Source organism: Vulpes lagopus, chromosome 7 (genome assembly GCF_018345385.1).
Source record: "Vulpes lagopus strain Blue_001 chromosome 7, ASM1834538v1, whole genome shotgun sequence".
Taxonomy (NCBI): Eukaryota; Metazoa; Chordata; class Mammalia; order Carnivora; family Canidae; genus Vulpes; species Vulpes lagopus.
In genome coordinates this window covers 25,736,419-25,761,498 of record NC_054830.1, presented here as the reverse complement: position 1 = coordinate 25,761,498, position 25,080 = coordinate 25,736,419, and the positions used below count along the sequence as shown (strand labels likewise).

The 25,080-nt window shown below is 42.2% G+C and overlaps 1 protein-coding gene across 4 annotated transcripts in view; it reads right to left on the bottom strand.

Annotated features, from left to right (window-relative positions):
- Nucleotides 1–25,080, bottom strand: part of FLNB (filamin B) — a 138,578-nt gene that overhangs the window by 57,706 nt on the left and 55,792 nt on the right. For all 4 annotated transcript variants that reach the window (XM_041760654.1, XM_041760655.1, XM_041760657.1 and 1 more), the window contains exons 2-10: nt 23,478–23,726; nt 20,795–20,892; nt 18,037–18,184; nt 8,370–8,488; nt 7,278–7,355; nt 5,986–6,148; nt 5,182–5,379; nt 2,443–2,580; nt 814–940 (exon numbers count right to left, since the gene is read on the bottom strand). In XM_041760654.1, the coding sequence (XP_041616588.1) occupies nt 814–940; nt 2,443–2,580; nt 5,182–5,379; nt 5,986–6,148; nt 7,278–7,355; nt 8,370–8,488; nt 18,037–18,184; nt 20,795–20,892; nt 23,478–23,726 (1,318 nt within the window). The remainder of the gene's footprint in view (nt 1–813; nt 941–2,442; nt 2,581–5,181; nt 5,380–5,985; nt 6,149–7,277; nt 7,356–8,369; nt 8,489–18,036; nt 18,185–20,794; nt 20,893–23,477; nt 23,727–25,080) is intronic.

The following is a 25,080-nucleotide window of genomic DNA, read 5'->3' as shown; positions in this document are numbered from 1 at the left end:
AAATAAATAAATAAAATCTTTAAAAAATATATTATAAGAAGAAAACTAGGTTGAATAGGCTTTATTTCATATATGAACGAATGCGCTTTAACTTTAGTATAGAAGAATTTTTAAAAATTTGCTTAGAGGGGTCACCTGGCTGGCTCAGTCGGTAAAGCATGTGGCTCTTGATCTTGGGGGCTGTGAGTTTGAGGCCCATGCTGGGTGTGCAGATTGTTTAAATAAGTATATTTAAGAAAAAAAAAAGTTTGCTTAGATTCTCAGAACCCTATAATGCCCAGATATTTCTCAAGGTAAATGCAATTTATTCGGAATTTAAAGTTGCCCCCAGGAGAGCTGGAAAACATGTGAACAGGGAAGGGTAACTGTGATCCCCACAAGGCAAAGCTATAGACTGCGTCCCTTGGCTCCTGACTGCGCTCACGTAGAGAATTTTAATGTAAACCATGGCAGATTTTACCCCCATGGCATTCCTGAACAGAGGCACACATTGAAAGAAAGAGAATCCTAGTTTACATAAGGGTGTATAGATACACAGCCCATTTGCTCTCTATTACTGCTCCTTCTGGCTTCCCTGCCTCCCGTCAGCCCCAAACCGCCAGCATTTGATTTAAAGCAAGGCAACTGAAACCACAGTGACTTTCTGCTGTTTTTGAGAACAAGCCAAATGTCTGTGCTGCTCTGGAAAAAAAAAAAAAAAGTTTTCAACAAAGTAGATCTCTTTCCCTCCTACAGCCCAGGAAGCAACCACCTTGAGCCTGCCCCAGGCTGAACACGCCTCCAGAGAAGACGCAACTCTTGCTGGAGACTCACCTCTTTGGAATGTGGTGTCCCCCCCACGTGATAGCGATGCTGTATTTCCCTGGGGTGCTGGGGTAATACTCAAATGCATAGACTCCATCCAGAAAGCCTTTCTGTTTCACCAGCTCCTCCAGACCCTCTGTGGGAAGAAAGCACACCATCCTTCCAAAGCAATCCCAAGCTGAGAACAAGAATCCAAAGGACAAGAACAGAAAGAGCAATATCCACAAGACATAAGCCACATAGGGAAACAAAGTGGGCTGCCTCAGAGTGTGACACCCTCAAAAACTGAGATTCATCCAAGCCTAAAAATAGACACATCTCTGCCTCAAAGTGTGGGGAAATGAAGACTTTCCAGCAAACCAGCTTTAGAAGGCTCTCTGAGCTATTGGGGATGGAGGGGTCCTTGACCTCCTGGGTCTGTGTAAAAACAAATCCAGTCATACCTCAATTTTTCTTAACGATCGCTGTCTTAGCCTCTCACAAAACTGAGGAGGGACTGAACCCTTATGAGTATTTGGCATGCGTTTCAGGTTACTGTCTTGGCACATCTCTTTTAAAGCTGGACAACCAAAGGGAGAAAACTCCTGAGTACTATCTACAAGAAGACAGGTTTTAAATGCTGTACCACAAACTCTAAACTGAGCCATCAGGTAGGAACTTGTTTTATGTTGAGCCCTGAGGTTTGGCTGGGAAAGCCACTTAGTCAAGCGAGAATCCAAAGGTCAGAAAAAACTTCTTCTTGGCTTCTAAAGCAACAAGCCAGCAGTTATGGCAGCCCCAGAGCAGCTTGGCTCTAGGTCAGGGCAGTCTAGAACCTCAGCCACCCTTCAAACCCAGCCCTCCCCACAGCTCAGTGCTCTGGGATCAAATATTAACTTTCTGGAGCTCTGAACACTCCTGCCCCAACCTGTTGAGAATACAGAGGGTGGGAGCAATCCCGGCAGAGGAAGCACACATTCCCCCCAAGCCCCGGCAGCCAGAGATGCAGGGCTGCTTCTCTGTGGCAGCGGAGAACACGGACAGAGCAGACGCTCATCCCTGCGTCTGCGGTCTCCTTTCCCAAAAAGGGAAGAAAGAGTCGCAGAGTACAACCCACCCCTCCACAAACAGCTTTTATCTACAAAGAAAACGTAATCTTAGGGAATTTTATTTTCCTTCTATAAGCACTGATCATAGTAATTAGGTACTTGGCATAATTTCATAGTCTATAAAATGTAACCTGTAGTGGGAAAATTACTGGCTTTCGAGACTGCTTGAATTCCAGCTCAGATGCTTACAAGCTGTGTGACCTTGGGCAAGACCCTTCCTCTAGAGCCTACGTTTCCTCAAATAAAAAATAAGTCACTTCAGGTTGTCATTCCAAGGATAGCACTTCCCAAACTCCATTACATCAGTGCTTCTTCTATTCCCAGAAGCCTTAATACGGGAGGCTGTCAAACCACCACTGTTCCCATTGCACCCAGGGCAGACGTTAACTAATTGATCACGGCCTCTTTCCTCATGGAGCCCAGACAGCCTCGACTCTTTGACACAGCTCTCTGGGATCCATCAAAACTGGCTGTGGGATGAAATCCATATGCCATGGATGCAAAGCCAGCTGAAGTCACCCCTGAGATGAGGAAACAAAGGAGCACTTACTAGGACCCTTCACGGTGACACCGAGCTCCCCGCTTCCAGCAGCTTTGGTATCAACCTTGAAGTCTGCAGTCTCCCGGATGCGGACGCCTTTGGGCTGCAGGCCCCGGCCACTGGCCCGGCAGGCATTTGGACTACAGGCTGCAAACACAGTTTTGACATCAATTCAACCTTTCATTCGTTAGAGTCAAGCAAGCCAAGGTAACTGGGAGCCACCTGCCAAGAAAATGTTTGCTCTGCACAGAGAGTTTGCAGCACTTGCCCAAGGCCAGGGGTCCTGCTCAGGGAGCACACCAGGCTAGCAAATAAGGATACAACATAACTTTGTCCAGCCACACCACAGAGGGCCTGGGGTGTGGGTGTGGGTGTGGGGGAGTTACTTTGGCAAAGAAAGAAGGAGAAGCACAGCCTGCATCTGCTGTGCTCCTGGAACCCGCTGAACCCTGGCATTTATCCTCTCAGTGGTAAAGGAGAGTTAAGTCTCATTGCCACACTCAAGGGCCCAGTAATTGAGAAGACGGAACTTTCTCAAGTCTACTTGGAAAACATAGCACTTGAAAATATCTGACTGTGTTCCAAACTCTGGATTGGCCATCTCTAAAAGTCGAAATGTGATCGTCTTCCGCATGAAAACCAGAGGACAGCTCAGAAAGAAAGCAGCTCAACCCCATCTTGGCCAAGGCAGACAAACATTTTAGTGCTGTCACCAGGTAATCAGAATGTGGGTGGCTATCAATGCAACAATTAGCAATAAACACCCCTCTCCATTTGATTTCTGGATCCAGTTTAAAAACCTAAAGTCAGAAGACTAAAAATTAAATACAAGTAGCTTCTAGTAATTTCTTACATGAGAAGTCCACAAAACTACCGTTCTATAAGGGTCATCAGGAGGTTGATAAACACGCATTCTCATACCCTAGGAATTCTTTGCCAACACAGGCAACCCTTTCTAAGTACAGAAATGAGAGAGCAATGGGTAAAATATCATGTCGTTTATTAAGTAGCTTTTCCTTTCCAAATCTAACATTGCACATTTAACAGGTCTCTGTGTGCCCGAGTGCGATCCTGTGAACTCCAGAGGATAAAACTCTTTACTCCATAGAAAGAAAATAATGCCTCCTCTGGTCCCTCCTCACTGCAATGTCCTCAGCTGGCTATTTGGCAAACAACTGCTTTGGAAGAGAGAGACCCACACTCGAGGAGTAAATTTTAGGTGATTCATGGATGAACATGTTTATGGCCACATTTTATCACAAGTGACATTGGTTTTCCATTGTTAAAGTGAAATGAAGATTCTTTTTAATATAAAATCAGTTAAGTAGTGGAGGAATTAGTACGTCAAAAGAAAAACTCTATCAAATACATACTAAATAGTATAAGTGATGGATGGATACACAAGAGATGAAAAGCATAGTTCATGAGCGAGAGGAAGTCAGAGGACAGTTTTAGAACAGGAAAGCTGTTAGAAATTCTTTCTTGCATTATGTCAAAGAGAGTTTTGTTTATGAATATGTTGGTTTTATTTTCTTTTCTTTGTCAAAAGGAGAAAAGTTGGTCATACCAGAAATAAGTCACAACAGGATGACAGGACTTCCCTCAGAGGGTTTTAATGTGCCTTAAAAAAAAAAAAAAAAAAACAACCAAACACTCATGGAAATTCTGAACATGGGTAATAGTCCAACATTAAAAGGGCAACTGCTCAGTTCATATAAACACTAAATGTAACTAAAGAGTTTGAAGGAAACCACCAGATTCTCCACCATTTTGAAATGTTTTAGACATGTCTCAGCATAAGTGGAGAGTGGGTTTGGGGCCTAGTGGGACAAGTAATAATGAAACCCCTACTGTCATGTCCTGAGGTCACAAACAGCATAGGCTCAGCTGACCTGTGTGTGGGCAGCAAGGAGAACTGGCACAAGTTCCATTCAACCAACCCTTACCCAGTGAGATGCCTTTGGCCCACTGCTCTCAGTTAGGAAGCCAACAGTTTCGGGGTCCAGGCTGACCCAGAGGCAGGATTCAGGAGAGGAAGCTCAGGTCTACAGATGCAGATGCAGAGGATAGAACAGGGAAAAGCAAGTATTGGTTAGAAAAGGCAGCAGAGTTGGAGAACAAAACAAAAAGAACCACCAAGTCAGAAGGAAAAGGAGTCTAACATTAGAGGAAAATGCAAGCTCTGGCTGCAGGAGGGGTTTAGCAGCATGGTTAACAGGTGGACAGAGACCTGGGTTCTCCTTCTACTGATGACTAGTCTGTGTTCACCGATAAACTATGTTGTCTAAGCCTTGGTGTCTCCACCAGCAAACTAGGGATAACGCCATCACCTGGAACATGCTGGCCAGCATGATGATTGGCTGCATTCATGCTGAAGTGCGCATGGCAGCCAGTAAACGCCAAGCAGTGAAGGACACGGCAGTACTATAGTTGCTAACCTCGGCCTCGGACATCAACGGTGTGAACAGCCTCCATCCGGCATCCCTCAGTGAGTACAATGACTCTGCCGTATGAGTGTTCCAGGAAGGATGAAATGAGTTCATACAAGTGAAGCACTGAGGTTATTGCACATCTCACAGGAAGACAGTAGTCCTCTCTTGAGGACAAAGCAAGCTGCTTCCCACCAAAGGGACCCTGGCAGAAAGGGAACGGGAGTGGGTCCAGCATGGTCCCCACTATTCTCCTGGCTGGTGTGCACCATCAGCCTCAATGTCAGAGGCAGATCTAGTTGGCCACCCCAGCACTCACCTTCCCCAACCTGCACAACGAAGGGACTCTTGGGAATGGTGTCCCCAGCAAAGGAGACCTTCACCACGTGAGGTCCAGGCTGCAGTGGTTTGTACACACATCGGAACACCTGGTTTCCTTTGTCTTCCACCAGCAATTCCACCGTGTTCTTCCCCTGGGGGTCCTCTACCTCAACACCAATGTCACCCACACCAGCACCTAGAAGACAACAAGCACACAATGAGCCCAGGTCACCTTCTCAGAACACTTACTGCGGATGAGTGCAGGTGCAAATGCAGATGGAAGAAGACAGGCACTCAGAAGGTCCATACCAAGATGCTAAAACCGTTTTCTGTTTGGGGGAGGAGGGTCATAAACTTTTCTTTTTCTCCCATTCTCTATTTTTAAAATTTTCTACATGGAATAGAAAGGTGATATTTCAAGAATTGTATCATAAAAAACATTTTTTTTTTTTTAATTGAGCCTTGTCATTCCTCCCCGACCCCTGGACCTGGCGTAGAATTTGGTCTAGTAGATGATTCTTAAAACTTAGTTTCTTTGGAACAATTTTTAACCAAGGTAGAAATGTGTTCAGAAATGGATTATTTACAATTGAAGCCAAGCTTCAATTATAAATAATTGAAGATTATTTGAGTGTAAGATCTTAAAGAAAAGCTAGTTTTGAAAAATCTGTAAATATAACCAACACACTTGAAAAAGGGCGTTGGTGGTCGTTTGACATAAAAGACAAAACGTCAGGCATCCCAAGCCTTGGGTCTCCTGAGGATTATCTCAGGCTCTGGAAGAAAGCCTGATCCACAATACCTGCTGTGTAGATGTCAAAGTACGTGGGTTTATTGGCGATGTTCCCGGAAGCTTCCAAGCCTGGGCCTTTTGCAGTGACTTTACTGGCATCTCCCTGTGCCTTGTCGACATTCACTTCAAATGGGCTCTTGGAGATGTGCTGTCCTGCAAAGAGGACTGTAACCTACGAGTGACAAACAGACGTGATATAATCACTTCTCCCTGACCAGTGAGACCTTTTATTGAGCCATATGCAATGACAATCTTCTCTTCCATTCTCCTAACTATACACACAAAGGTGGCTGGAACCAGAAGCCCTGGTTAAGTGCCTGAGTGGGACTCCCTCCTGGCTCCATCCAACACTGGGCCTGGGACATCATGCCTTTAGTGAACTAAAAATGCTTTAGATCAGATACGGGTAGCGTCTATAACAGGATGCAAACCAGTGCTTCTACTTGAATCTGTAGAAGGGGCCACCATACCCCCAGAAAAGAAGGCACAGTTCCAGGATTTCAAACCTAGAGTCAAAATGTTTTTCAAAGGACCAAGATCATTCTCACATACATGAATTTGAGATACAGTATTGATTTTCATCTAAAATTTGAGTAGGTTCTCATCTTTTAAATTTTAAGGAATATAGAGCTGGATTTCCTATGAATTGAATAAATTAATTCCATCATAAATGCTTCCTTCAAGATTTTTTTCCCCAAATTCAGGACGTCCTAACAGTATAAGAAAAATCAATAGCCATGATTCCAGGTGAATTCACTAAAGGTCAAGGTAGTAAATATGGTCCATGTCTCGAAATATTGGAATGGTACACAGGGACTGACCTGTACATGCTGTTGAAGGCCCTATTTTAAGGAAAAACACACTTTTTCTGGATCTTTCAGACTCCTCGGGCCCCTGTCATATAGGCCAACTAGACACCCATTCAAACAGAATTCAAAATGATGTTGAGACAAAGGGCCTGGGGGGACTAGACCCCCATCATTTCTACAGGTGCATGACTGGGTCACTGTCCTCAACTATATCAACTGGCCCCCTCCACACTCATGCTTCAATACAGACAGACCCTCCAGAGCACCCCAAGGGGGAATACTTAAGGAAGCATGGAAGACAAAGAACCCATAGCTTAGCATCTATACTCCAGGCATGTAGCTACAATCATTTGTTACCCAAGTGGAGTTAAAAACAATCTTCAATTCCAAAGAACTTAGTAGAATTCAGGCTTCCTAAGATACCCTCTTACACACATATCAAAGCAAGCCCAGAAGAGCAGTTCAAGCAACAGCCATGACACTTCATCTTACTTTGTGCAACCCGGTGACCTTGGGCAGATACTCCACAGAGTATGTCTTGTTCTTGTCGCTGTCAGGGGTCACTTGTGCCTAGGACAGAAAATGAGCAATAGTTAGAGAAGGTGCTGGGTTTGAGTAAAAGCATGCCATGCCAGCCAAGGCTCTGCAGCAAGCTGCCAGGTCAGGAACCTGTCCTGGCTATTTCCTGCCCCACCACTCCTGAAGGATGCCCAAGAAAAGAAGCAGCCTAAAGTCAGAGAAACAAAGTCATATAGCACAAATGTATAACCAAGTCATAACTCCACCTTCCCAGGGTTGGAACTCGGTAGATGAGAGGGACCACAAAGCCAGTAATTTAAAACTTTATTGGCTCAGTAATTATTAAGAGTTTATGAAATGCCAGGCCCAGTGTCAGGTGCCAAAAATAAAACAAGTCAGGCACAATCCTTGCCCTAGTGGGAGAAACAGACAATATGCCAGTAAACTTAGAATTTCAGATGGTGCTAAGTACTAGAAATAAAACAGAGTCTTAAGAAGATAAGTAGAAGGAACAGCATGGGCAAAGGTCCTGAGGGAGGAACCAAGAATGGCCCGCCTGGGAAGAGAGGAAAGCTTCAGTAGTGTTGCTGTATTCTATCAGTATTGTCATTGTTATTCTGACCATCAGCATCTACAATGTCAGGTCACAAGGCCCTTGCCAAATAAAGTATTCCTTATTTTATTAAACATTGTGTCCTTGGGTATCAATTTCTATTACATTTCAAGGCACAGCCTTTGGGCAATTACTTTGACTGCTCTAAGCATCAGGATCCTTTTGGAGGATTGTGAGATTTGCTGATTTTTTTTTAATTTTAAAGGTTTTATTTATTTATTCATGAGAGACACAGAGAAGCAGAGTCATAGGCAGAGGGGCTCCAGCAGGCTCCTGGAGGGGGACCCCAATGCGGGACTTGATCCCAGGAACCTGGGATCATGAACTAAGCCACCAAAGGCAGACGCTCAACCACTAAGCCACCCAGGTGCCCCTTGTTGTGAGCTTTAATGAGGAAAATGGAAACATAGTCCTTAGCCCTGTCACAAGCCCCCCAAACTCTTCCAACCTACCTCCTCTTTGTTCCCTTCTGGGTCCTCAACAAACACCATCACATCTCCTTGCCCGGCACTGATGGTGTCCACAGTGAACTTGGCAGGCTGCTTCACCATGTTTCCAGTAGGCTCGATTCCTGTCAGGTTTACACAAGCACATTACAAAAGGCAGGGTCTTGACACAAGCCATCACCCACCATTTTCCTTTAGGGAACTGAGAGATGGGACTCAGCCCTGCAGCTGCCATGTGGGAGACAGGGATGCCTGTGACAAAGATTATCCAACAGGTCAAAACCCCTGAATTTGTCCTTGTTTATTTTATATTATATTTTATTATTTTATATTTTATTTATATTTTCTATTCTATTCTATTTTATTTTTTTAAGTAGGCTCCATAGCCAGGGTGGAGCTCAATACTAGTCTCCAATTCACAAGACCTGAGCTGAGATCAAGAGTCAGATGCTTAACGGACTGAGCCACCCAAGTACTTCTGTCCTTGTTATTTAAGTGAGATCTGATTCTGAAATATTCAGAGCAGTTCAGTGAGAAGTCTATACAACTATGGAAAATGATTTAGTAAGTACCAGTGGGATTTGCCCTGAGGGAGGGGACATGGGAGGAGGAGGAATGAGGTGTGGGAAACAGCTCATTTTTCATTAAAGGCCATTTTGTATTACTTGAAATGTTTAAAAATGGCATTTAATCAATACTTTTAAATTAAACTATTTACTTTGAGATGATTGAACAAATTAATTTGAGATAGTCACATGCAGGTAAAAGAAATAATACCCTTTATCCAGGTCCCCAAATGGTTACATTGTACAAAACCCTAGTATTGTATCACAAGGATCCTGGGCTTGACACAGTCAAGATCCAGGACATTTCCATCCCCACAGAAATCACTCCTGCTGCCCTCTTACAACCATATACACTCCCTCCCCGCCCCACCCTCCTCTTACCCCAACAACCCCTAATCTGTTCTCTATCTCTGTAATTTTATCATTTCTAGAATGTTCTATAAATGAAATCACACATTATGCAATCTTTTGAGGTTGCATGGCTAAGCATGATCTTCTATAGATCCAACCAGGTTGATGACTCTATCAATACTTGTTCTTTTATTGCATATTCCAGGATATGAATGTACTACCACGTGTTTAACCATTCACCCACTGAAGGACATCTGGATGGTTTCCAGTTGTCTATTACTGATAAAGCTGCTATGAACATTAGTGTACAGGGTTATGTAGGAACGTAAGATTTCATTCCTCTGGGATAAATGCCAAGGAGTGCAATTGCTGGGTTGTATGGAGGCTGCACATTTAGTTCTTTCTAAGAAACTGTCCAACTGTGTTCTAGAGTAGCTGTACCATTTTACATCCCCACCAGAATGGATCTGCTTTCTCTGCACCTTTGCCAGCATCTGGCATTACCACTATTTTCTATTTTAGCCATTCTGATAGATATGTAGTGATTTTAATTTGCATTTCTCATATGGCCAAAGATACTGAATATCTTTTCATGTGCTTCTTTGCCATTTATATACCCTCTTCAGTGAAATGTCTGTTCACATCTATTGCCTATTTTCTTTTTTTTTTTTTTTTTTTAGATTTATTTATTTATGATAGACACAGAGAAAGGGAGAGAGAGAGGCAGAGACACAGGCAGAGGGAGAAGCAGGCTCCATGCCGGGAGCCTGACGCGGGACTCGATTCCAGGACCCCAGGATCGCGCCCTGGGCCAAAGGCAGGCGCCAAACTGCTGAGCCACCCAGGGATCCCTACTGCCTATTTTCTAATTGGATATTTTTTACCTACTGAGTTTTGAGTGTTCCTTATATATTCTAGATACTAGTTCTTTGTTGGATATGTGGCTCTCAAATATTTTCTCCCAGTCTTAAGCTTGTCTTTTCATCCTCTTAACTGAGAAAAGTTTTAAATTGCTTTAAAACATTCTTAAGAGTAAAATCCAACCATTGTCTCAGCAGCATTTTGAGTTCTGTTTGAGATGGTATCCAGGTGGCTTACAGGGTGGAGGTTAAGGGCACTTGTCTTGCAGGAGAGCAGGGTGATCCAGGAGTGTGCCTTCTCTGTGAGAAAGCCCTCAACAACACAGCCCAATCCTTGTGTGCCATGCCAAGGCACAGACCATGTTTCGTGAAATTTTTTACGTTCTTAATTTTGGTGAAGTCCAACTTATTATATTTTTCCTTTCACAGATCATGCTTTTGGGGTCAAATCTAACAACTCCTGGCCTCATCCTAGATCCCAAAGATTCTCTTCTATGTTGCTGTTGATTATCTGGAAGTTTCATAGTTAGATATGGTTCACTTTGAGTTAGTTTTTCTATAAGGTGTGAAACTCAGACTGAGTTTCTTTTTTTCTTGGCCTATGGATGCCCAATTGCTCTGGAACCATGTGTAGAAAAGGCTCTTTCCCCCACTGAATTGCTTTTGTACCTATGTCCATAATCAGTTTGCATATTTATGTAAATCTCTTTCTGGGATCTGGATTCTGTTCCATTGATCCATGTGTCTTTCCTTCCACCAATATCACGTGGTGTATATTCATTTCTATACCTTCATAAGTCCTGAAATCAAGTACATTGACTCATCCCACATTTTTCTTCCTTTTCACAATCACTTCCCTACTATAGTTCCTTAGCCTTGCCATATACACTTTAAATAATAATCTTTTCTGTATCTATAAAGAATCTTGCTGGGATTTTGATAGAAATTGTGTTAAACCTATATGACAATTTGGGGAGAACTGACATTTTTACTCTTTGACTTTTTTAATTCATAAAAACAGTATGTCTCTCCATTTATGTAGATCTTTGATTTCTTCATTAGTGTGTTTTTTTTTTGTAGTTTCCAGCATAAAAATCTTAACATATTTTATTACATTTACATCTATTTCTCAAATTTTTGAGTGACTATAAATGGTATGATATTTAAACAGTATGATTTTTTTTTATTTTAATGTCCTATGTCCATTGTATGAAACCTATATGACATACATTTTAACATAAGTACAACTGATTTTTGCATGCTGATCTTATATCCTGAGACCTTGTTGAATTCACTTATTTAAGAAGAGTTTTGGGCTTTTTTGTTTTCTTTTGTTGCAGATTTTCAGGAATTCCTACACAGACAATCAAGTCATCTGCAAAGAGGGACAGATTTATTTCTTACTTTTCAATATGTTTATCTTTTATTTTCTTCTCTTGCCTGACCATACTTGCTAAAACTTGCATCGTGATGTTGAATGAAATGGTAGTGAGAGTGGATATCCTTGTCTTATTCCCAATCTTAGGGGGCACATCCAGTCTTTCACCATTAATTATGTTAGGTAGGGAATCCCTGGGTGGCTCAGCGGTTTAGCACTTGCCTTCGGCCCAGGATGTGATCCTGAAGTCCGGGGATCGAGTCCCACATCGGGCTCCCTGCATGGAGCCTGCTTCTCCCTGTCTGTGTCTCTGCCTCTCTCTTTCTCTATCATGAATAAATAAATAAAATATTTTTTAAAAATAATTATGTTAGGTAAACTTGTTGTGGATGGTACCCTTTATCAAACTGAAGAAGTTCTCCTCTAGTCCCCTTTTTCTGAGTTCTTAATATGGATGAATTTTGTCAAATGCCTTTTCTGTATCAATGGATATGATCGTGTGATTTTCCTTCTTTAGCCTGTTAAGGCAGTAGATTGTTTTCACCAATGTTTTAAAAGATTTTATTTATTTATTTGACAGAGAGAGAGAGAACAAGAACGGGGAGCTGCAGAGGGAAGAAAAGCAGGCTTCCCACTGAGCAAAGTCTGGTGCAGGGCTTGATCCCATGACCCTGAGAGCATGACCTGAGCCAACGGCAGATGCTTAACCAACTGAGCCACCCAGGCACCCCTTAAAGATTTTATTTTAAAGTAATCTCTACACCCAACATGGGGCTCAAACTTACAACCCTGAGATCAAGAGTAGCATGCTCTAATGACTGAGCCAGCCAGGTGCCCCTACACTTTCATATCTATATTCACGAGGGATATTGATCTTTAGCTTTCTTTTTTGGTATTATCTTTGTCTGATTTTGTTATTAGAGTAACAATAGCTTCATAAAATGAACCGGAAAAAAATTTAAAAATAAAATAAAATGAATTGGAAAGTGTTCCTTCTTCATATTTTCTGGAAGAGACTGTGTAGAATTGGTAATAATTCTTCTCTAAATGTTTGGTAAAATTCTCCAGTAAAACCATCTGGGCCTGGAGATTTCTTTTCCAAGAGCTTTAAGTTATAACTGATTTCTTTAATGGTTACAGGGCCACTTGGGTTATCTATTTCATCTTAGTTGAGTTTTGGTAGTTTGTGTTTTTTGTGAAAAGTCTATTGTTACATACACACACACACACACACACATATATATATATATATATATATATATATATATTATACCATGTTCTTTCTCCCTATAATTGAAAGATTCCTTCTTTCTTTGTTCCCCTTCTGTCTAGAGAATTTCTTTTAGTCATCCTTTTAGAGTAAATGTGGCCACAAATTCTTTTAGTTTTTTCATCCAAGAATGTCTTTTTTCTTCATTCCTAAAGGGAGTATACTATCCCTGGATACAAGAATCTGAGCTGACAATTCTTTTCTTTCTTTTTTTCTTTTTTTTTTTTCTTTTCTTTCAGCACTCGAAAAAGTGCCACGTCTGCCTCCATGGTTTTTGAAGAGAAATCTGCCATCCTATTTCTTCCTTATGGGTAAGGTATCATTTCTCACTTGATGCTCTCTCTCTCTCTCACTCTCATTTCTGCTCTTTCTAATAAATAAAATCTTTTTAATACAAAGTTTATGATGGAGAATTACAAATTTATACAGACACAGAGAGCTGTCTACTGAATCCCTAGATACCTATTACCTCAATGCAACAACTCACAGCCAGTTTCATCTTCACTCCTACCTCTCCCCTCCTCCTATATTACTTTGATATAAATCCTAGACCTCACAGAGGGGCAGGGGAAAAGGGAGAGAATCTCAAGCAGATTCCCTGCTGAGCATGGAGCCTGACCTAGGGCTTGATCTCATGACCCTGAGAACATGACCTGAGCCATAACCAAGAGTTGGTTGGTCAACCAACTGAGCCACGCAGGTGCTCCTGGACCTCATATCTTTAATCCACAAACATTCACTATGTATCTTTAAGAGATATTTCTAGAATATCCACATCAAAAAAAAATATTCAGTGTTCAAATTTCCAACTATCTCATGAGCGTCATACTTTTTAAGTCAGTTTAATAGGATCCAATAAGGTTCCCATATTACAACTGGTTACTAAGTCTTGTAAGTCTCAATTTCTAGATTTCTCTCTATCTTGTTTTTCCCTTGCCATTAGACTGCTGAAGACACTGGGTCACTTGTTACTGTACTCTGTATTTGTATTTGTTTTCTAATAAATAATTTAACATTAGAAGAATTGGTGGTAGATTGCTACATAATAAGATAACATTCACACATTGCCAAGTAAGAATTGCAAATTGAAGAAACTACATAGCTGGGAACTCATGTCAGCACAGAAAAAAAGCTGGCAAAAAGTACCTTGGACTTTGAAAAAGGGAATGGGATTGGCAGTTGGAAAACAGGGTTTTCAATTTTTATGTATTATATTTTCCTTCTGCTTAAAATTTATGCAATGATCAGGTCATGTAACAAATAGATTTGAACATGCACTTAAAATATTCACAAACACCCCCTCCACCTGACTCCAACAGCCTGAGAAATAATTGACTCTGCAGCTTATCCAGGGTTGGGCTGGGCTTGTCAACCTGGGCTCACCACGGTTGGTTGGGCTGGGCTTGTCCACCTGGGCTCACCATGGTTGGTTGGGAGAGAGAGAGACCAGAGCCCACCCTGTGAAGTCCTATTTCTCCCAACTCCTCACAATGAAGGGTGCTTACGGCTTGCTCTGTAGTGAATACTTCACACAGAACATAGGTTTTAGGAAAGGTTTCTGCTTAGCTCATGGATGCATGCTTTCAACATAGCCAGCCCTGCAAGCGAGCCCACCACAAAGATCTACTTGCAGCTGTGAGTTTACCTCACTCCAGCCCTCTATCCTTTCAGTGAATGGGTCTCAGTGAGTGGATCTGCGAGTGCCACCCAGCTGCTAACTGAATTCTGGCCAACGTCCAAAAGATAAAATTAAAGAAACCTCTCAACCCTTGTAAAACTAGAGGATGAGATGTTCTCTATCCTTTGGTTCAGTTGGCCAAAAATGAAGCAATGTGGCCACAAAAGAGAGAGAGAGAAAACTGCCCTTGCTCTTGGGTTCATCACAGGACAAAGACAGTATCTTAAGAGGCCCTTACCCATGTGGCCTCACGTGTGGCCCTGTTGCCTAAAATGACACTTGGTCCTCCTACTTAAAAAGAAAAAAGAGGTGCCTGGATGGTTCAGTGGTTAAGCATCCAACTCATGATTTTGGCTTAGGTGATGATCTTAGGGTCGTGAGATCAGGCCCCACATCAGGTTCTAAGCTGGACATGGAGCCTGCTTAAGATTCTCTCTCTCCCTCTGCCGCTCCCCTTCTTCCCCCACACTATTCCCCCTCACCTCACTGTCTCCAAAGAGAGAGAGAGAGAAAGAGAAACAGATACAGAATTATTGTATGACCCAGTAATTTCACTTCTAGCAAAAAATTCAAAACAGAAACTCAGATACTTGCATACTCGTATGTTCACAGCAGCATTATTCACAGGAGCTAAAAGGTGGAAGCAATTCAAATACCCATTGATGGGAAGAATGGATGAGCAAAATGTAGTATATATATAGGGTGAAGTATTATTCAGCTTTAAAAAGGAACAAAATTCTGACACATGCCAGAACATGGATGAATGCTGAAAACATTATACTAAGTGAAGCCGGTCAGACACAGAAGTACAAATATTGTATGATTCCACTTACATGAGGTACCTAGAATAGGCAAATTCATAGAGAGAAAATAGAAAGGTGGTTGCCAAGGGCTGGGGGTGGGGAGGGGAGCTATAGTTTAATGGGATTATAGTTTCAGTTTGGGAAGATAAAAATGTTCTGGAGATGGATGGTGGTGACGGCTGTATGCCACGTGAATGTACTTAATACCACTAAATGGTCCATTTTAAAATGGTTAAAATAGGGAATGTTGTGTTATGCATATTTTACCACAACAAAAAAAATGTATCTATGTATACATACATATAACATGTATATATATTTTTTAAGGTGTGTTTTCTCCACAAGGACACAACACTTAATAAGAAGCAGATGAGGGCCACCTAGCTGGCTCAATCAGCAGGATATGTGACTCTTGATCTCGGGGTTTTCAGTTCAGGCCCCATGTTGGGGTGTAGAGATTACTTAAAAATAAAATCTTTAAAAAAAAAAAAAAAGCAGATGAAGGAAATGGCAATGACTAGCCACATTCCTGACCGTAGCAAATAGTCACTTTCTAGAAAACAGCAGCGTGAAAGGAAACCGTTTCACATTAACAATGGGGAAGCTGGACAGCCAGTGATAAGGTGACTGCAAACAAGCATTTTATGCTCTGATTAGATTGAATCCACTTGACCAATTTTGTCAACCAGAGACTTATTTGGCTGTTTGCAGCTTTTTTGCCATTAAGGAAGCATAACCTTGAAACACCAAAGATTCCTTATTCTAGCCATCATTGCTTAAAAATTGGTTTATAGTGCAGAGAAGGCACCTTCAAAGCAAGCATGGACATGCCAATTTATGAGTGAGTGCACATCTGGAGAGGGCTTGAAACAAAGTCCCCAGTCCCTATACATACAAATGATTGCATGGACCCAACCTTGATGCCAAAAGGAGCCTCAAATGGCAAGTGGCTTTGTTCCAGATCTATTAGGCCCTCTCTGCTGTTCTAAATCATGCTAAAAAGACAGCTGAGAAGAACCTGACTACAAGATTAAGAACCACACCCAACACCACTGCTCTAGTTCTGTGTCATTTTAAGACTAAGCTAACACCATGTAGGGAAGCGCTACCTTCAAAGGGAATGAGTGTATAGGATATCCTGTTACAAGACAAGTGCTCTGAACTCTTCAGAAAGTCAATATTATTTTTAAAAAATGGAGGGGGGGTGTCACCTGGGTAGTGCAGGTGGTTAAGCATCCGACTCTCAGTTTCGGCTCAGGTCATAATCTCAGGGTCACGGGATTGGGCCCCATGTCGGGCTCTATGCTCAATGTGGAGTCTGCTTCAGACTTTCTCTCATCCTCTCCTTCTGCCCCTCCCCACCTCCTCTAAAAATAAATAAATAAATCTTTAAGGAAAAAAATTTTTTTTCACAGAAATTATTCTAGATGAAAAGAGTCTAAAGAAACACCAAATACCATAAGTGAATCTTTTTTTTAAAGATTTTATTTATTTAAGAGACAGAGTGAAAGGGAGAGAGAATATGATGCAGACTCCGCACTGAAAACAGTCCAGTGTGGGGCTCAATCCCACAACTTCAAGATCATGACCTGGGCTGAAACCAAGAATCAGATGCTTAACCAACTGAGCTACCCAGGTGCCCCTGTAGTAAGGCAATCTTGGTCAGATCTTGGTTTATAAAACAACAAAAATTATAAAAGATAATTTTAGGAGAATAGGGAAATTTTCTTTTTTTTTTTTTTAGAATAGGGAAATTTTCATGTAAACTGAATATTAGCTGATATGATATTATTAATCTTTTTATGTGTGATCATGAATATTTTTGTTATACAAGAGAATGATGCCGTTTTCAGGAGAGGCTTACTGATGTATTGAGTGAACTGTTACAATGCCTACAGTTGATTTTCAAAGAATTCAACAACCTCACACACACATACACATAATCCATAAGAAGGGCTAGAGAAAACTATTATGTTAGAATGGTTAGAACTGTAGATTCTAACAGAGGATATATAAGATATTTTGTGTCTAAATGTTATCCCAACTGTAATTATAAAAATTAAGAAATATAATGCACTTTCCCTTCTTCATAAAAAAGGGAATAAATTGTATCTCACTGTCCTAATCTTTACCAGAAACAACACTGGGCTGAAATGCAATTGTTCTTAAAAAGCTGGTGTGCTTGAAGTTAGGTGCCAATCATAACACCAAATGCTTCAAAATGCCTTCAACCCACCATTCTGAGCAGAACACTGTCCTGCAGCTGCCTTGGTGATCATAAACAGGATGTCTCAGCAAGGAAGTATCTAGGGGTCACAATAGCTCCCTCCCCATCTGGAAATCTGAAGCAGTATGAGCAGGACCAAAGGAGAAATGAATCACCAGCCAGATGACCCAGGCTCCTGTTCTACCCCCATCGCTGACTGGTGATTTGGGGTGGACATCCCCACCTCTAGTGAATCAGGCCTCTGATTCCTCATCTGAAAAATGGGAACAATAGTCTTCTCTTCATCCCAGGGTTACTGCACTAAAATCACAATGCAACAAACTCATCGTTCTCCATCACATTAAAGCAGCAGCATCTCCTACAGCCTAGATTCATGGAGCAGAAATGGACCTTTAGGTAAAAACATCTGACAAAGGAGGCCTGGAGTGCCTGAAAGGATCAAGCCTATAATTCTTGATGCTAAGAACTTTTTTCGTGGAGCCACATAATCATGTCTAAGAACTGAGAACAAGCCTGAAACACAGCAAGACCAGCGCTTACCTCGGCCATAGGCCCTGGCTTTCTTTGGGTTGAGTTTGGGTTTGAGAGGAGCCCCTGGCTTGAGCTTGGCTTTGGGGAACTGGGACAGGTAAGTCATCACCGAGTGCTCGTCCACATCTGGATGAATAATTTCTTCAGGAGTGATGACCTAGAATAACAGCATGGTAGGTGAATATCCAGAACATATCACTTGTAATTGCTAAAGATTTCCAAATGTCTCTTAAGCCAAACACTACAAATTAAAGAAATTGAGCCAAACTCATTACATTAAATTAAAATAACATGTCAACATCAGTGTTTTTATCTTTTAGAGGTGTCACTCTTCCTTTTGCAAGCTGAGGACCGCCCCCCCGGCAATTCTATATGTGATTTCCAGAGGTACATATCCTACTCTTGAAAAAAAGGCCCACCTACCACCCCACCTGCCCACCCCCGCCAAGGGAAACTTTCCAGAAGGGGTAAGCTACATCAACTGAGGAGGAAGAAGAAATAAGTATACATGGGATTGGAGCATATTACCAAGAAGCATATAAACTGCCTGCATCTCTATTAACTCTGCTACTAATAAAAAAATAGTAATAAAAACAAAGAGACAACACAGCGACATATTAGATATGTGGTCTTAATACAGCATGAATGTTTGTATCCTCCCAAAATTCATATGCTAAAGCCTAAGAGCCAGTGTGATGGTGTTAGCAGGTGCGGACTTTGAGAGGTAAGTAGGTTGAGATAAGGGTATGAGGATAGGATTAGTGCCCTCATAAGACAGGGAGGAAAGACCAGACTTCTCCGTCTTTGCCACGTGAGGACACAGCAAGAAGCCAGTTGTCTGTGAGTCACAGAGAGGGCCCCCGCCAAGCACTGAATCCACTGACACCTTGCTCTTTGACTTCCAGCTTCTAGATATAAGAAATAACTTCTGGGGGGGCAGCCCGGGTGGCTCAGCGGTTTAGTGCCACCTTCAGCCCAGGGCATGATCCTGGGGACCCAGGATCGAGTCCCACGTCAGGTTCCCTGCATGGAGCCTGCTTCTCCCTCTGCCTGTGTCTCTGCCTCTCTCTCTCTCTCTCTCTCTCTCTCTCTCTCTCTCTCATGAATGAATAAATAAAAATTTTTTTAAAAAAAGAAAAAGAAATAACTTCTGTTGTTTACACCAGCCAGTCTATGGTACTTTGTTATATAGCAGCCTAAGCTGACTAAAATGGGTTTTAATATATTATGAGCTGTTAAAAAAAATAGGGAAGAAATAAAGGTCTCCTGATATGTAGCCTAGGAGCAAGATTATGCCCCTACCAGACAGGTGCCCCCCCTTGAAGCCATCAGAGCCTCCAGTCCACTACTTGACCCAGTCCTAAACAGTACAAAAAATCCCTCTGCCCCCAACAAGGGTGCTGAGCTGCTAAGGTACTACTCCTCAGACCCAACAGAAGGCTCGGTCTCATGAACCAGGTTAGCCAAATGCAGATGAACAACATATATACCCAGCTTCCCTCACCCCTCAGTTAAACACACACACACACACACACACACACACACACACACACACACACACACACACAAACACCTACACACCAGAAAACATTCTGATAATGAGCCTGCAGCAACAAAATAGCTACTTGGGTTTGAATAGTTGCCTTCACTCATTCCATAAAATGTAGGATGTGAGTTGATTTGATATTTCTTCCAGGCAGCTCCTTCAACAACTATACAGTGCCAACATCACATGAACACGCAAAGGAGATGGTTTTCAGTTTAAGAGGAGAAGAAAAACATACCACACCACTTACTGAGGGTGGAAGAGCGAAGAAATAGGTCATGAAGCAGAGACATGATGTTAAAACCAAACCAAAGAAACACAGGTGAGCTTTTTTTTTTTTTAAAGGGAGAAGCAGGCTCCATGCAGGGAGCCCAGCATGGGACTTGATCCCAGGTCTCCGGGATCACACCCTGGACTGCAGGCGGCGCTAAACCACTGAGCCACCCAGGCTGCCCGCAGTTGAGCTTTTCTACCTCCCAAGGGATCCTATTACAAAATAAACTGAACTCAGCTCTGAACACCAACTTAGACCATAATGTAACCAGTGGTAAGGCCATCCATCCATGGCACTGGCTACCTACAACTGCTCTTGACCGGGGCTTCAGGCACAGGGTCTGAGGGAGTTCTTTAGCATCCCTGGAAAACCTTAGAAGACGGGATCTCAGCTATGCAATGTGGCTACAGCTGATGGTATCCAAAGGTTACCCAATTTCCAAGGTCCCTTGTTATATTCCTATGATAGGATTATGGGCAATACAAATTCTTCCACAATTTCCAAAATGGTAGGTTATCCTGGTTTAACATTTTTTAAGAAGTTCTAAGGGACTTTCCGTAAGATACTGGATTTTTAAAAGACTTTTAAAATATGTAAAAAGTGGCCAAATATTGGCTATTTCTTACAGTTCAACCTAGTCATTAAGATCTACATTTGCAGTTTGGTGTCCCAAGATAGTCTTTAAAATTCTTGGAGCAAAAACAATAGAAAATTTTGCCACATGTGACAAAGAGCGATGTGAAGATTTTTGAATGATCTGCAAGCCCCTAAGAAATAAGAACCTATTATTATGGGTAAACTGAGGAAGATGGGAGCATGCCAGAGGCAATACTCTGAAGGCGGATGCTGAGGAGGTCAGACTGCCTGCCAGACCCAAAGGGTACCCACAGGGTGCCAGAACAAGCTGGAGGATGGAAATAGACTCATTGTATTGCTCATATATATACCTGTGGAACACCCAGCCAGTCATCTGCTTGCTGCATAGCCTCCCGTGCATTGTCCACAGGCTTTCGTGGATCCCATGATTCCCAGTCTGGGCACAGACCTGTTAATATAACACAAAAGATTCTGTAAGTATTAGCTGACTGAAGAGATTAAAGGAAGTCATGTGCTTAAATTAAACCCTCTTGGTATCTTAATTCAGAAAACAATTTCTTCCAAAAATTATAGTCAATTATATATCTTAAGGGCAAAAAGTAACACAGATATGAGTATGCCAGTATTCTGAGACTAAGCTGAGACTTCTTCTTCAGGCTGTCATTCTCTTGCATTAACATAGAGATTATCCATTCCTTGAAGGTGTGGTATAAATAAATAAAGCCTGTAAAACTATTTGGGCCTAGTGCCTTTTTGCAGATTTTTTTTCCTCCTACCACCTTCATACTTCTGCTTTGGTCACCAAATGTATAGGAGCCACACCAGCTGCATATCCTACAATTTAACTCAAATCTAACATTACCTATGTGGAGATAGTGTCAGATCCCACAGATGAAGGGTTAAATCCTGTAAGACTGCCTGCCCCCTTGCTGCACTTCAGATGCCAACTGCAAGTCCAGGTTGTCACCTGGACTTCTAACAAACCAGCTATAAGTTGGAGGTTCCCACAACTCTTCCTCAATTCACTTACTAGAGTGGTTCACAGAACTTAGGAAAACAGTTTAATTGCTAGATTACTGATTTATTATAAAAGGATACAATTCAAGAACACCAAGCTGAAAGAGATGCATAGGGCAAAGTATAAGAGAAGGGGTATGGAGCCTCTATCCCCTTTCCAGACGTGCTACTCTCCTTGTACCTCCACATGTTTACTAATCCAAAAGCTCCCCAAAATTTGTAGTTCAAGAAATTTTACAGAGGCTTCGTTATGTGAGGGAGGCATGACTGATTAAATCACTGGCCATTTGTGATTAACTTAACCTCTAGCCTCTGCCCCCTCCCTGAAGGTCAAGAGGTGGGGCTAAAGGTTCCAACCCTCTAAGCACTTGGTTGGTTCCCCTGGCCCCACCTCCATGCTTAGGGGTGGTCCAAAAGTTATCTTATTAACAAAAACTCAGGTCTGGTTGAAAGGAATCATTATCATGGCCCCTATCATTCACAAAATTCCAAGGTTTTTTGGAGCTCTGTGCCAGGAAAGGGACAAAAAGTGAAATATGTATTTCTCCTTATAAGTCACAATATCACAATCTCATTCCTAGATACATCTAAAAAGACTATGCTAGCATCTGCAGAATTCAAAAATCCAAGTGCAGGGATACCTAGGTGGCTCAGTGGTTGGGCACCTGCCTTTGGCTCAGGGTGTGACCCAGACTGCCAGGATCGAGTCCCACATTGGGTTCTCTGTATGGAGCTTGCTTCTCCCTCTGCCTATGTCTATGCCTGTCTCTCATGAATAAATAAAAAAATCTTAAAAAAAAATCCACATGCCCCAAAGCCCAAACCTAGAATCATCTTTAAAACCTCATCAGCAGGGATGCCTGTGTGGCACAGCAGTTGGGCGCCTGGGATCATGATCCTGAGATCCTGGATCGAGTCCCACATTGGGCTCCCTGCAAGGATTCTGCTTCTTTCTTTGCCTATGTCTCTGCCTTTCTCTCAGTTTGTGTCTCTCATGAATAAATAAATAAATCTTTAAAAACAAATAAATAAATAAAACTTTATCAGCAGAAGAAGTATAAGACTGAAGTACATATCCACAAGTTTAAACTGGTAAAGAGATATCTTAAAATGTGTCTGTGCATGGAAGCAAGGAAGAAAATGTCAGGAAATTAACTAATGCTGAACTCTGAGTTAGTTCTGGCTAACATCAGCTTATAGGCTCTCAGGGAAGAATGAGGCCTGAAGTCAGTCCTCCCTTCCTATCCAATCAGACTAGCCAGTTCTGATTGCAGCATGCTGAGAACCATTAGTTTACTAAAAACTAACGTGACCAGCTATACAGAATATCCATAAATGGAAAATATGATTATTAGAGTCAATTTTTTATTAGAAACTATTTTGGGGGTGCATATAAATACAGGCTCTGGTTTTTCTACTGAGCATGTACCAGCAAACTCTACCCATCAATCTAAACCCTCCAGTGAGGATAATTACTACCTTGATGTACACTCAACCACTCACAAAAGGGTGGAAAAACCTCCAACTGGATCCTGACCAAACACTATTTCATAGCAGTGCAGGTTTTTTTTCCTGCAAAAAATGGTGGAGGAAGCCATATACAGTCAACCCAGTGGTTGATAAAAATGGGTACTTTCCGCTCAATGGAAGTTTTTAGATTTTCATGCCAAGTCAAAGAACAGGGTCACGTGTTTCTGCTGAAGTCAATGGGAAACCAGGCACCAACTGTGGGAAGAAGCAGGACTTTGGAGTCTGAAAGCTAAACCAAAGCCTGCTCCAAGAGCTATGGGCTTCATTGGGAATTTGGGTAAACAACTGAGTTCAATGCTCAAAAAGTCAATGGATACACCTAGAAGGTAAACAGGGCTATTCTAAGTACCCTCTGTTCTTATGATGGGCTAAAACCAGAAGACACCAATCCCAGCAAACCCATATTTCCCAGTGGAAAGCCCAAGAGGCTTAGGGCTCACAAAACCCCATCGTGAGGAGAAGGCTCAGGCAGCCCCAGACACTCACCTGGAGCACAGCTGTCTACTAAGGCTCCCAGAGCCTTGCCATCTTGCCAGTTCTGGTTAAAGTTGGTGATGGGCAAGTAGGGGATCTTGTTCTGAATCCATCCCAGCAGCCTCTGCTTTGGTGTCTGCTTCTTGGCATCGTCATCCCCTTCATCCTCCCACACGGGCATGGAGATTGAGTAGTGGAGGATCAGTGTCCACACCAGGCCCAAGATGAGCTTCAGGTTCCCATCCACAATGGCTTTGCTATCTGAGGAGAGAGGTACAGGCTTGGGTTGGCATATTCCTCTGGGTTCTAAATTAAACCCTCATCTGTTAAAGAACCACACAGAACTACTCCAGAGTGAAAGTATGCAATGTTAGAATATGCTTCAGAATACTTGACGGGAAGAGTTCCAATATGCTTACCAGTGCCATTCGATCATGGGTATACATGAGAACGCATAAGACTAGTATCCCTACATTTGTATATGTTTGAAATTTCCCATAATAAAAAGAGCTTTTCGGGATCCCTGGGTGGCGCAGCAGTTTGGCGCCTTCCTTTGGCCCAGGGCGCGATCCTGGAGACCCGGGATCGAATCCCACGTCGGGCTCCCGGTGCATGGAGCCTGCTTCTCCTCCCTCTGCCTGTGTCTCTGCCTCTCTCTCTCTCTCTGTGACTATCATAAATAAAATAAAATAAAATTCTTAAAAAAAATAAAAAATAATAAATAAAAAGAGCTTTTCAATTTTAAAGAAATAATTTCAGAAATACAGACAATAAAAAAAAGGTGGTTGAATTCCAGAGACAACCATCTGTTAACTCGATAGAACGTGATCTATTAGATTATATGTGCATATATATATGTGTGTGTTTGCTGCCCTAAATTTATATTATACTATATAATGTGTCTTGAAATTTTTCTTTTCACTAATCATTATGGCTTATATCTTTTCCCTATAAAAAGTTGTTTCTGCTGACACTCCCAACTATAGGTTTAAGAGGCCAGTTTCTCCTCAAATCTCACCATCACTGGGTGTTACCATTTCCATCTCTGCTCTTCTCACAAGTTAGTCATTTATAAGATAAAGTCCTTAATAGTTAAACTAATCCAACCAGGCAAAGTCTCTGTTGCCAAGAGGCTAAGTGTCTGGCCCAAGGTAATGTCTCCTTTCTAGTCCACTCCCAGCTAAACAGAACACGCCAAACCCAGGCCCCTTCTAGGAATCCTCTAGGAATCTCACTGCTGCTGGTTTTTATCTTCTACTCTCTTGGCTTCTCTGCGGCCCTCTGTCCTGGGTCCTCTTTCCAAACTCTACCTATGTCATCAAAATCCAAACGTTATCAACAAAATCTCCTCTCTCTTTCATTCTCTCCTCCTCTACCTCCCCCCTCACACTTCCCCATCTATTCCCCCATATCTAACTTTCTCCCTCTGCATCCTGCCCATACTTCCCCTCTCAACTATCTCCCCATCTGTCTCCCCCTCCCCACACACTTCCCTTCCTATCTACACCTCATCTCTCTCTCTCTCTCTCTCTCTCTCTCTCTCTCTCTCTCTCTCTCTCTCTCGTGCTTTCCACTACCTCCTCCCACACATTTGCCCTCAAACCCCCTCAATCTC